This window comes from Ranitomeya imitator, chromosome 5 (assembly GCF_032444005.1).
Source record: "Ranitomeya imitator isolate aRanImi1 chromosome 5, aRanImi1.pri, whole genome shotgun sequence".
In the NCBI taxonomy this organism is placed as follows: Eukaryota; Metazoa; Chordata; class Amphibia; order Anura; family Dendrobatidae; genus Ranitomeya; species Ranitomeya imitator.
In genome coordinates, this window is record NC_091286.1 from 78479656 (window position 1) to 78493022 (window position 13367).

Below are 13367 nucleotides of genomic sequence, written 5' to 3' on the forward strand. Positions count from 1 at the left end.
ATCTCCAAAAAGGCCAAAAAGGAGGCGAGAGCCCTGTGTGCCCCCTACAGTGTGAGTGTGAGTAACAGAGAGTGTAACATGCATAGTATGTGTGTAATATGAAGTGTGTAACATATAGTGTCTGTGTGAATACCAAGGAGTGTTGTTTTTCACAGGTAGTGTGTGTTTGTATGTGTGTAACATACAGTGTGCATAATATGCATTGTGTGTGTAAAATGTAGTGTGTATTTATGTGTAATATAAGTAACACAGTGTGGCTGTGTGTGACATGCAGTGTGTGTCTGTGTATAACATACAGTGTGTGTAACACACAGTGTGTGCTTATGTGTAACAAAGTGTGTGTGTCTGTGTGTGTGACATGCAGTGTGTGTCTGTGTATAACATACAGTGTACGTAACATACAGTGTGTGCTTATGTGTAACAAAGTGTGTGTGTCTGTGTGTGTAACAGTGTGTGTGTGTGTGTGTGTGTGTGTGTGACATGCAGTTGTGCCTGTCTGACTGTCAGTGTAACATACAGTGTGCGTAACATACAGTGTGTGTTTATATGTAACATAATGTGTGTCTGTGTGTAACATACAGTGTACGTAACATACAGTGTGTGCTTATGTGTAACAAAGTGTGTGTGTCTGTGTGTGTGACATGCAGCGTGTGCCTGTCTGACTGTCAGTGTAACATACAGTGTGCGTAACATACAGTGTGTTTATGGTAACATAGTGTGTCTGTGTGTAACATACAGTATGTTTATGTGTAACAAAATGTGTGTGTAACATAGTGTGTGTAACATACAGTATGTGTTTATGTGTAATACAGTGAGTGTATGTCTGTGTGTGTAACATACAGTGTGTGCCTGTGTGACTGTCAGTGTAACATACAATGTGTGTAACATACAGTATGTGTTTATGTGTAATACAGTGAGTGTGTGTCTGTGTGTGTAACATACAGTGTGTGTTAAGTGTAACATAGTGTGTGTCTGTGTGTAACATACAGTGTGTGTTTATATGTGTAATACAGTGTGTGTGTGTGTGTAACAAAATGTGTGTATGACATGCAGCGTGTGCCTGTCTGACTGTCAGTGTAACATACAGTGTGCGTAACATAGTGTGTTTATGTGTAACATAGTGTGTCTGTGTGTAACATACAGTATGTTTATGTGTAACAAAATGTGTGTGTAACATAGTGTGTGTAACATACAATACAGTATGTGTTTATGTGTAATACAGTGAGTGTGTGTCTGTGTGTGTAACATAGTGTGTGTCTGTGTGTAACATACAGTATGTGTTTACGTGTAATACAGTGTGTGTGTCTGTGTGTAACATACAGTATGTGTTTACGTGTAATACAGTGTGTGTGTCTGTGTGTAACATACAGTCTGTGTTTATGTGTAACATAGTGTGTGTCTGTGTGTAACATACAGTGTGTGTTTATGTGTAACATAGTGTGTGTCTGTGTGTAACATACAGTGTGTGTTTATGTGTAATACAGTGTGTGTGTGTCTGTGTGTAACATACAGTGTGTGTTTATGTGTAATACAGTGTGTGTGTGTCTGTGTGTAACATACAGTGTGTGTTTATGTGTAATACAGTGTGTGTGTGTCTGTGTGTAACATACAGTGTGTATAGTATCCACATTTAAAAATCTGGTCAGTGCAGTCGAGTGTTCGTAGCGCTAAATATGTTAGCAATCACTCAATGAACGCTCATCCATGAGGTAATTGGATGATTCTGGCAACACAACACTTTGCCCCCGTAAACAGGAGATGAGCTGCTGAAAGCATGATACTTTATGAGGACAAAACCGATCATTCTGTCCCCATGATTGCTCATCAGCCTGTGTAAACATGCCGGTAGATAAGCACTGAATGACTTGAATATAGCTAATTGGCGCGTGTTTATTGGTCCGAAACCGGTTTGTATAAATGCACCCCAAATGTTACAGTGTGATAGTGCATTATGTTAGCATTTGGGGCCCTACTTTTAATTTTGCCTAGGGCCAAACTTTGTCTAACACCAGCGCCCTGGGTAAAAGGTCACATTGAAGAAGTTGTCTACTGCGAGAAATGCTTTTAATTTTTTTAGGTCGGGGTCACACTTGCGAATTCAATGCGAGGGTTTCCCAATGAAAAACTGTGTGGCGTCCGGCAACTCAGCCCCAAAGAGATCACGGCGCCTCCACAGGGGAAACAGATCCTCACACAGGAATCAATAGTCCGACTGTATAATGGATTCACATCCTCCAGATTACGACACCATCTTTGTAGCTTTTCTCTGCCTAAGGCCGGGATTACACATAGCGCCCGCACTCCGGAGCGGAGCGTGCGGCCGCATAGCAATTCATGGAGCTCCACGCTCCGCTCCGGAGTGCCGGTGCCAGAGCTTGGTTTTAACCTGCGAGACTCGGCCGTATCTCGCTGTAGTGTGACTCCGGCCTTATAAAAGGGCTTCTGAACGGAGACTCCCCTTTACTAATTTGGAATTCTCTAATAAGGTATTTTAATCTGTGTTTTAACAACCGGACAAATCCTAAACGCAACTTTTTGCAAGTTTGTATACTGACAGAAACATGCAGATCTATGTTACTGTAAAAAAACAGAGTTTGAAAAACTGTAAAATAAAGAATCCTCATGATAAGCATGTAGCAGAATTATTCAACTATGACTCCCCTCCCCGCTGCGTATTTACTGGCACCGTACATCTGACAACATCTGTACACTGTGCCGTGACCAGCCATGTAATTCTAATGAGTGCACTGGTGATATCCCTGCCCAGGCCTTACATCTGCCCACATCTTGTTATATAACCCAGCAGCTGCCATCAGAGCTGTTTTCATACAAACTCCGATTTGCTCTTCATTTTCTCCGTACTCCATATAACATTTAATGGAATTTTCTAAATTGTGATCTTTTTGGTAAATGTTTTATAATTGTTATAAATGTACATTTATTTCACGCCCATATTGAGGTGCATAGTATATTCTACATCCGCATACTGCAGAAGACGGCAACACCTTCTCTATACAGATACGTAGCACCAATAAAGATCTTAACAAAATGCAAAATTTAGAATTCTTCTGACAACACCTTTTAAGCACCACTCTGGAGATGTTTATATTTTAACGCTGTAGTAGTGCCATTAATCTAAGTTCCCTGCACTTAGTAATATACTCACCAGCTGCCATCTTCATCTGTTATTGTTGCTGCTCCAGTTGTGACCTGCCAGATCTCTCCATTGTTTGCTGGGTGATCAAGAAGTCACAATTGAATGTAAGCCTATTGGAGCCAGAGCAAGGACAGAATGAAGGTCTCATAGACTTACATTGAGAGCTTGTGACCGTTACCTCTGACTTCTGGTCAGACATATAAGTTGTGGTCACAACATGGCGGTGCGGGATCAGACCGGGCAGGGAAAAGCTGTCAGCTTTAGAAAGGTTGGTTATGAAGAATAGAGGGGTCCCCACGCCATATTAATTATTTTAAAAAATAATTTAAAAAAAACGCCATTTCAAGTGGGGTTCATATTTGTGGGGTTGATGTCACCTTTGTATTGTCAGGTGACATCAAGCCCACAGATTAGTAATGGAGAGGCCTCTTTAAGACACCACTATTCATTACTAATCCTATAGTTGTATTGTAAATAAAGACACAACCAGAATAAAGTATTTTAGTAGAAATAAAAATAAAACACACTTTACCTTTTTTATTTAAAAATAGCAAACACAATTACACTCACCTAATGCCCATTCCATTGAAGCCATGGTCCCCTGTAATAAAACAAAAGTAAAAAAAAAACATATCCCTCACCTGTCGGTCGTTCTGTCTCACGCCGTAATCCATGTCTGGGGATAAATAGTTTTCAACCTGGATGATGCCAAGATGCGACTATCCAGTCTGAGAACCACTGATGAATGAGTTGCTGCGAGCGCAGCGTCAGTGACTGGCGGTGACATCATCAAGGTTACTGCCGGTCACTGAGGCTGCGTCCCCAGCCGGGCTGAACTGCGGTGATCTCAGCACCGTGAATAAAAAAAGTCACTAAGTTCACCGCCGTTCAGCTCAGTGAATTCTCTGCAGATCACTGTGAGAATGATCCCTGTTATCAGGTCTAAATAACTTTTAACAGCGAGGAGCAGGCGAGAATGATGAGAGCGGTCTTCAGCACCCGAGTCTAGGGAACAGCGCGAACAGTACCGCTGATTCCCAGGCACTGGTACGTGTCACACTGATGACACATGGATGTCATCCATGTGTAAACAGTGTGCACGTGTGCAGGACTTGAATGGGTCTATGTGTGCAAGTGTCTCCGGTACGTGTGAAAACTGTCTTCACACATACTGGACACACTGACATGTGAAAGAGCCTGTATGGCAATGCAGGGGGGCTGCATACATGCTTATGAGGAATTTCCACTTTCCTCACTTGCAGTTTGTTTAAAAAAAATGAAAAACAAAACTAAGAATTGACATCTGAAGCGAAAACGCAATTCCGTTCCTTGAAATGATATTTAAAAGGAATCCGGTGTGGCTGGCAGATTCCCCTTCAAGAGCTTCAGGTGACATTTTATCGATTACTACCAGCAATCTCCCTGAAGGGGGTATCTGCCACCTGATGCCTTTAAAAACACGGATATTAAGAGGACAGTACCATAACCTCAGGGTGAACTGCACTACAACATGTGACTTTGCTAAAAAAAAAAAAAGCGTGTGCTCACTGACATATTCAATAGGAGTTTAAAAAACTGACCGTCACATCCAAACATAGACTAAGTGTGAACAGGTGCTGAACCCAGAGTCACCAACTCATATACAGTCAAATAAATAAGGCAGCACACTGCGACGCTAAAACATGCAAACATGAAACTTGAACTGCATTACTGCACTAGAAATATGAGAGCGTTTAGCACATAAATTGGCCAATTCATGTGTACCTGGTAGCCACATTAGGGCATCTCTCGTATACCAGGTCCTAAACTTCCCTTTCCTGGCTGAGAATAAACGTCTTCATCTGAATGGGTACCCGTGAAACCTCTTCCCAGACCAAACTTCTCTCTCTCTCTGGAGGGGCAATGTGACGGACAGTTTTTTAAAAATTTGTATTCATTAGCTTTCTGACTGAGCACTCCGCCTCTTAGCCACAGGTGTTTTAATCGCAGCGGGTCCATTGCCCAGAGAAGTTTGGTCTGGGAAGAGGCTTCACAGGTACCCATTCAGATGAAGACGTTTATTCTCAGCGAGGAAAGGAAAGTGTAGGACCTGGTATATGAGAGATGCCCTAATGTGGCTACCAGATACACATGAATTGGCCAATTGATGCGCTAAACGCTCTCATTTTTTCATATTTCTAGTGCAGTAATGCAGTTCAATTTTCATGTTTCATGTTTGCATGTTTTAGCGCCGCAGTGTGCTGCCTTATTTATTTGATTGATATTCAATAGGTGTGACACCTGACAATAGGATCAGACCACGGTTTGCCAGAAGACCACGTTCACACGTTCAGTATTTGGTCAGTATTTTACATCAGGAATTGTAAGCCCAAACCAGAAATGGGTGATAAATACAGAAGTGGTGACGTGTTTCTATTATACATTTCCTCTGATTGTCCCACTCCTGTTTTGGCTTACAAATACTGAGTAGTGTTGAGCGATACCGTCCGATATTTGAAAGTATCGGTATCGGATTGTCTCGGCCGATATCCGAAAAATACCCGATACCAATACAAGTCAATGGGACACAAATATCGGAATGTATCCTCTATGGATCCCAGGGTCTGAAGGAGAGGAAACTCTCCTTCAGGCCCTGGGATCCATATTTATGTGTAAAATAAAGAATAAAAATAAAAAATAGGGATATACTCACCCTCGGACGCGCCCTGGTTCTAACCACTGCAACCGGCAGCCCCCATTCCTAAGAATGAGCGGGTGAAGGACCTTTGATGACGTCGCGGCTTGTGATTGGTCGCGTGACCGCTCATGTGACCACTCACGCGACCAATCACAAGCCGCGACGTCATCGCAGGTCCTTTACCCGCTCATTCTTAGGAACGGGGGCTGACGGTTACACCGCTAAGGTCCAGGTTCCGCCGGAGGGGTGAGTATATCCATATTTTTTATTTTTATTCTTTATTTTACACATGAATATTCATCCCGATCCCCGATATCGCAAAAATATCGGAACTCAGGATCAGAATTCCGATACCGCAAATATCGGCCGATACCCGATACTTGCGGTATCGGAATGCTCAACACTAATACGGAGGTGAAATACTGACCAAATACTGAATGTGTGAACGTGGCCATAATAGGCAGTTTCCCTGCTTGTTTACAGTTTCCTATACTATATAAACTGAGGCTTTTTCTTTATAACTGACGTGGGTTTTACACTTCTTTTCATCCCTTCACACACGTAATATCCCGCCCTCATGAATATGTTTACGTTAGGGAATTGCTAGAGGCCACAGTTGCCAGTAAGCGCCAACTCCTTCACTTACCAGTCTATTACATTAATTCTGAATCTCCTGACCCTTCTTTATGTAATATACTCAGATGTCTTTTTTCTAGGTTACGGTTTATCAATTCATCTAAATTAAAAAATAAATGAGGATTTTTTTTCGATCTGACATTGAACACTTTGATAATAATGACTTCTGTTTCCGACCAGCAAACACAATTAATCTGCAGTCTAACATCTAATAGAAATGCATTAAAATCATCTGCTGCTTTCATCCTTAGTGTACGGAGCCGAGCAGCTCACAAGCACAACGACGCCTCTGGTACATTAACTATTAACACATTATCAACATCTATATATTATTACTTAGATACAGTATCTATATATATGAACACTGAATGGTTTGGCCATGAGATATTCTTCATCGCGCACTACAGGAGGACATTTCTTATGACTATGGATGTTGAATCTAGTGATTTTACTAATAAATGATACTAATACCTAAACCCAGAGATAAATGGCAGTCGCCTTTATGCAGCCAATGTGTTTCCATATTCTTTAATAGAATAATTAATTAAAAAAATATCATCAACATTTAAGATATTTTCGGGATGGAAAGGATCAATATAGGATGGATCATTGCGAGAATGTTTCTGTACTGCGGATAGCCGTTTCTACCAGGGTGATGCTGATGTCAGCGACGTTCTTACTTTTAAAGCCTTAAATATTGTAGAGTTGGAATATGATCACTTGCTGTTTCATCTTTGGCGCCAGTAAATTATTATTTGCACTGTGTTAATTATTATTAGCATCCATTATTTGCATACCAATAGATTACCAATTATGCAGCAATAAATCCAAATAGATGGGCATGTGTTTTATCAATCACCTAGAAGTCAGCCAAATAATTAAAAAAAAAAACCTATGGGGGCAAATTCATCAGTCTGTGCCAGAAATTTGGCACAAAATGTTGCTATTTTTGAGTGATAAAAAGGTGTTATTATTCCAGCTCCATTATTTGAGTTTATCTAAAGGGGGCTTGATTGAGCATGGTCCATCAAGTTCATCATAATTCGCACACAAAAGTGGTGTAAATTAAGACACAAATGTGCTGCAGCCCATGATAAGTGTAGATTGCTGATATTGGCACATGGCAGCTCTCTGATTCATTAAGGGGGTTGTCCGGGTTAGGCACGGAAATCAGCAGTCACTCTATGTGGCTGCAGACTTGTGAATCCTCATTGCGCACACTGCGCGCTGTCAGGATTCTCCACTTCCGGCGCCAGTAGCAGGCTGTCATGTGACTGTAAGTATCCGATATTCATACTTCCTGCCCCGTGTAGACTAGACTTGGGCGGCCTCAGTCAATTTCCTTGTATTGAGCGAGGCTGCGCATGTCTAGTAGGAATGTGGCCAGGAGTATGTATATTGTATAGTTCCCACGACAGCCCACGAAGAATGCCACCACCAGAGAATCCTGATTAAGTGACTGCAGACTTTGATGCCAAACCTGGACAAGCCATTTGTTAATGAATTTGATGCACCTTACTCTCGTGCACCCTAGGTCAAGACTGGCATGCAAAAATAATTCAGTCCCATATTTCTTGGGTTTACAACCGAAGTGTGTGGGGTAAGTAAGTGTGAGACAGTTCTGCTAACCAATGTGGGACCAAACACCTTTTTTAAAAAGTGAACCTTCATTCTAAACTAGAAACATCTGACATAATAGGTAACTTCGCAATGTCCTACTGATGTTGAAGCTGCATGCGTACAGCACAAATTAACATTAACACAAATGTTTCTTCCCTCCTGTAGCTTTGAGATTTTGAGGGATAACTTTATGCAATCAATATCTGGCACTAAAATCTTAGAAGGGTTTGGGAGGCTGCCAGCTTTACTTACTGAGACTGCTATTCTCTCTAATTAATGGCTATGGACACCGACAGTGTTTACCGGCATTTTCCACAACTATTATATTAAGGACCTACTGGACGATAGGTCACCATTATTAGTTCCGTGAACTCCGATTCCTGTTGGGTAATTAGAGTGTTTAATAATTGTGGATTTATTATGTGAAATATCACTCAGTTATGCTATGAAGCCAACATATTCTGCAGCGCTGCACACTTTATGATATGAAATGTATCGGTAATGTTCTCTATGAGAAACACGATCAAATGACTCTATGGATAAAAATTTTTTAAAGTAGATGAGGAACGGAGGTTTTTGCAGAAAACCAGTATATAAGACAGGGAGAACTTACAAACCCCATGCAGATATCACTCTTACCAATAAGACACTAGAGATTGCAGAAGTATAAATATATATATATATATATATATATATATATATATATATATATATATATATTAGATGGGCAATGTTTTGTCCTTTAAAAGATTTAATACCGTATATGACTGTGCAATTTACATAATAGGCGCAATTCCGTTATTTAATGTCACAGAAAAATAATTAAATAAACAGAAATATTTTTAAAGTAAGGATTCGTTTAATGTCTTATCGGATAGATGAAGTTTACATTTCTTATATTTGCCTCTTCAACACTATTTCAGAATCAGTAAGAGGGGTTGTTATAATGTGACCAATAGTCTCTACAGACATTTCACAGTCTCTTTTTTTTTAATTAATAAATGAATAATGTGTTTATCTACAAAATAAATGTATTTACAGTAAGTGAGGTGTGTAGTGCTCAGTATTACCCACTAGGTGGCGATCATATCACATGCGCTGCTCTGGTTGCTGCCTGTGGCGCTGAGCTGTTTAGTTATTGCTACTTGGCAAATAATAAAGTAGCGAATAATAAAGCTTAATGCCGAGTAGAAGAGTAAATCGTTTGCATGGGACTGTTAGCATTGGCAATAAATACATGCGATCACACACATATATGTGTATATATAGAAAATGTATGTAACATATGACTTCAGTACCCCAATACAAGCGCTTGCTGAGCTCCATGTTATAGACATAGGGACCTGTGGCAGAATATAGAGAATATATGACCAGTAGAACTGGCAACTGGTTTCTCCCTTTGAGTTATGTAATACACACTCAACAGAAATGCCAGAAATATGATCCATGACTGCTGTAGCACAAGAGGAAGCCCCCAGTGTAATTTATGAAAAGGCAGCTCCAGTATTTACAGCACTATTCTCAGCCCTCCTGGGCTCTACTAACCTCTATAGGGTTAAATCGTTTGATAGTGATTGAAGACAAAGTATTATAGCTAAGTTGTATTATTTTGTATCATTTGCATTTTGCCAGTAACACATTTGAGTTATACAGTAAAATAGATTATAGTAAGAAAACATTGCTTTAGGTCCTGTAGACTGAAGCTGAGATCACCAGTCCATGGTTCTGAAGTGCTCTTCACTAGGTGCTGCTGACCATCATGTTCCCCCACTAGGTGCTGCTGACCATGGTGTGCTCCTCACTAGGTGCTGCTAACCATGGTGTACTTATCACTAGGTGCTGCTGACCATGATGTTCCCCCACTAGGTGCTGCTGACCATGGTGTGCTCCTCACTAGGTGCTGCTAACCATGGTGTACTCATCACTAGGTGCTGCTGACCATGGTGTGCTTCTCATCAGGTGCTGCTGACCATGGTGCTCCCCTTACCAGGTGCTGCTGACCATGGTGTTCCCCTCACTAGGTGCTGCTGACCATGGTGCTCCCCCACTACCTCACTAGGTGCTGCTGACCATGGTGCTCCCCTCACTAGGTGCTGCTGACCACGGTGTTCCCCTCACTAGGTGCTGCTGACCACGGTGTTCCCCTCACTAGGTGCTGCTGACCATGATGTTCCCCCACTAGGTGCTGCTGACCATGGTGCTCCCCCACTAGGTGCTACTGACCATGGTGCTCCCCTCACCAGCTGCTGCTGACCATGGGGTCCCCCACTAGGTGCTGCTGACCATGATGTTCCCCCACTAGGTGCTGCTGACCACGGTGTTCCCCCACTAGGTGCTGCTGACCATGGTGCTCCCCCACTACCTCACTAGGTGCTGCTAACAACGGTGTTCCCCTCACTAGGTGCTGCTGACCATGATGTTCCCCCACCAGGTGCTGCTGACCATGGTGCTCCCCCACTAGGTGCTGCTGACCATGGGGTTCCCCCACTAGGTGCTGCAGACCATGGTGCTCCCCCACTACCTCACTAGGTGCTGCTGACCATGGTGCTCCCCTGACTAGGTGCTGCTGACCATGGTGCTCCCTCACTACCTCACTAGGTGCTGCTGACCATGGTGCCCCCTCACTAGGTGCTGCTGACCATGGTGCTCCCCTGACTAGGTGCTCCTGACCATGCTGTGCTCCTCACTTGATGCTGCTGTCCATGATGTGCTCCTCGCTATGTACGAGTGTCCATGATGTGCTCTTCACATGATGCTACTAACCATGTTCTCCTCACTTGATGCTGCTGTCCATGATGAGCTCCTGCCTATGTGCTGATTCTCATGTACATCATCATGGAGTAATGGTGCTATATAAATAATAATAATAATAATAATAATGTCCATGATGTTCTGATGTCCATGGAGTGCTCCTCACTAGGTGCTCCTGACCATGCTGTGCTCCTCACTAGATGCTGCTGACCATGCTGTGCTCCTCACTAGGTGCTCCTGACCATGCTGTGCTCCTCACTAGATGCTGCTGACCATGCTGTGCTCCTCACTAGGTGCTCCTGACCATGCTGTGCTCCTCACTAGATGCTGCTGACCATGGTGCTGAAGTGCGGCTGCTTTACGTGTGCCTCTGTCCATCACATTTCCATCTACTCAACCATCACATCATCCATCACTTACCTTGTAAGGTGCCTACTAGGAGGCTCAGTAAGACCCAGACGGGCGGCATCTCCTTCCTACAATCCGCCGCCCTCCCTGGCTCTCTCGGTGGCAGATGCCGGTGTTCTCGCTGCTCACAGACACTTCTCAGCTGCTCTCCTCCTTCCTGCTCTGGATCCAGCGCCGGCAGTGACAGCTGCTGCTGAGCTGGCCTCTATATAAAGAGAAGGTGCAGGGGGGAGGCTGGGCGATCCGCCTGCATTTTATGCAGCCAAGCAAGCGATCCCCTATTTCCTTCCAGGAATCTGCGTCACCAAGATCCCCAAAGAGTCTCCTATGCTGAAATGATCATCTGATGAATTATTGATACATTTCATGGTTTGTGCTGGAAATTTAGAAAGATTATGAGGGTGAAAAATAAAAAGCAATGTAGGAACAGAAGTCTGCAATGTGGCAGAAGGAGTTAATCATATTTTGTACATAGATCAATAATATTGTACAGATAAATAGATTGATAGAGTTTGTAATTTCACTCAAATTAGGTGATTTTAGGGGTTGCATGGAATACAAGAAATATTGTTGAATACATTATTGGGGCACTTTGAGTTCCTAAATGAGGGTCCCTCATTCTGGACATTCATCAGCGAGTCCTCCCCTGGATGATCAGCCATCAGCTGCATTAGAAGGAGAAGTCATTGATTTTTTTTATTTTCAATAGGCATCATGTAACAATTCCTACTACTTGTAGTGGGGCTGCTGGTGTACATATATATATGTATATATATATATATATATATATATATATATATATATATATATATATATATATATATATATATATATATATATATATATATATATATCTATATATATATATATTATATACTGCTCAAAAAATAAAGGGAACACTTAAACCACAGAATATAACTCCAACTAATTCAAACCTCTGTGAAATCAAACTGTCCATTTAGGAAGCAACACTGACAATCAATTTCACATGCTGTTGTGCAAATGGAATAGACCACAGATGGAAATTATTGGCAATTATCAAGACACAATAAGGGCAGTCCCACACGTCCAGATAATTCCGGTACCGGAATTATCCGTGTCCGTGTGCCCGTGCGTTTCTGTGGCACATCAGTGTGGCACACGTGTGCCGCCCTTGTGCCGACTGGCTACCACACGCACCGTGCAGGAGACAGCGCTAGAGATAAGCGCTGTCCCCTGCATCTGGTGCTGAAGCCGCGATTTATATCTTCTCTGCAGCAGCGTTTGCTGTAGAGAAGATATGAAAAATCCTTTTTTTTTTTGTTTCTCGTGTTTAAAATAAAGATCCCTGTCCCCACCCCACTCCCTGTGCGCCCGCCCGCTGTTATTAAAATACTCACCCGGCTCCCTCGCAGTGTCCTGTCCTGGCCGCAGCTTCTCCTGTATGTGGTCACGTGGGGCCGCCCATTACAGAAATGAATATGCGGCTCCACCCCTATGGGCACACTGCGATCAAACATGATCGGGGGCATAGGGAAGCATCGTGCAGGGAGGGGGCTCCCTGCGGACTTCCCTGAGACGATCGGTACAAGGCGATGTGCTCATCTTCTACCGAGCATCTCCTCCTTGCAGGCCCTGGATCCAAAATGGCCATGGGGCAACTTCCGGGTCCTGCAGGGAGGTGGCTTACCAAGCGGCGGCTCAGAGCAGGCGCTGGTAATCCAGGAGCAGGGCATGCCAGATCGCTGATCTGACACAGTGCTCTGCAAAGTGTCAGATCAGCGATCTGTCACTATACAGTGATGTCCCCGCTGGGACAAACTAAAAAAAAAAAAATTCCTAAATGAAAAGGAATATATATATTGTTCCCATAAATACATTTCTTTATCTAAATAAAAAAAAAACAATAAAAGTATACATATTTAATATTGCCGCGTCCGTAACGACCCGACCTATAAAACTCTTCCACTAGTTAACCCCTTCCGTGAACACCTTTATTATCATACCGCCAAACAAAAAATGGAATAACACGCAATCAAAAAGACAGATATAAATAACAATGGTACAGCTTAAAACGTCATCTTGTCCCGCAAAAAACGAGCCGCCATACAGCATCATCAGCAAAAAAATAAAAGCTAT

The 13367-nt window shown here is 42.6% G+C and overlaps 1 protein-coding gene across 2 annotated transcripts in view; it reads right to left on the reverse strand.

Annotated features, from left to right (window-relative positions):
- The window catches only part of CHGB (chromogranin B), a 78973-nt gene that overhangs the window by 31510 nt on the left and 34096 nt on the right, over window positions 1–13367 (reverse strand). Inside the window, exon 1 of one of the 2 annotated variants that reach the window (XM_069768830.1) lies at window positions 11262–11602. The exons of the other annotated variant lie outside the window; for it this stretch is intronic. Within the exon in view, the coding sequence (XP_069624931.1) occupies window positions 11262–11310 (49 nt within the window). The 5' untranslated portion in view covers window positions 11311–11602. Of the gene's footprint in view, window positions 1–11261; window positions 11603–13367 lie in introns of those variants that run through there. 2 annotated transcript variants of the gene reach the window in all.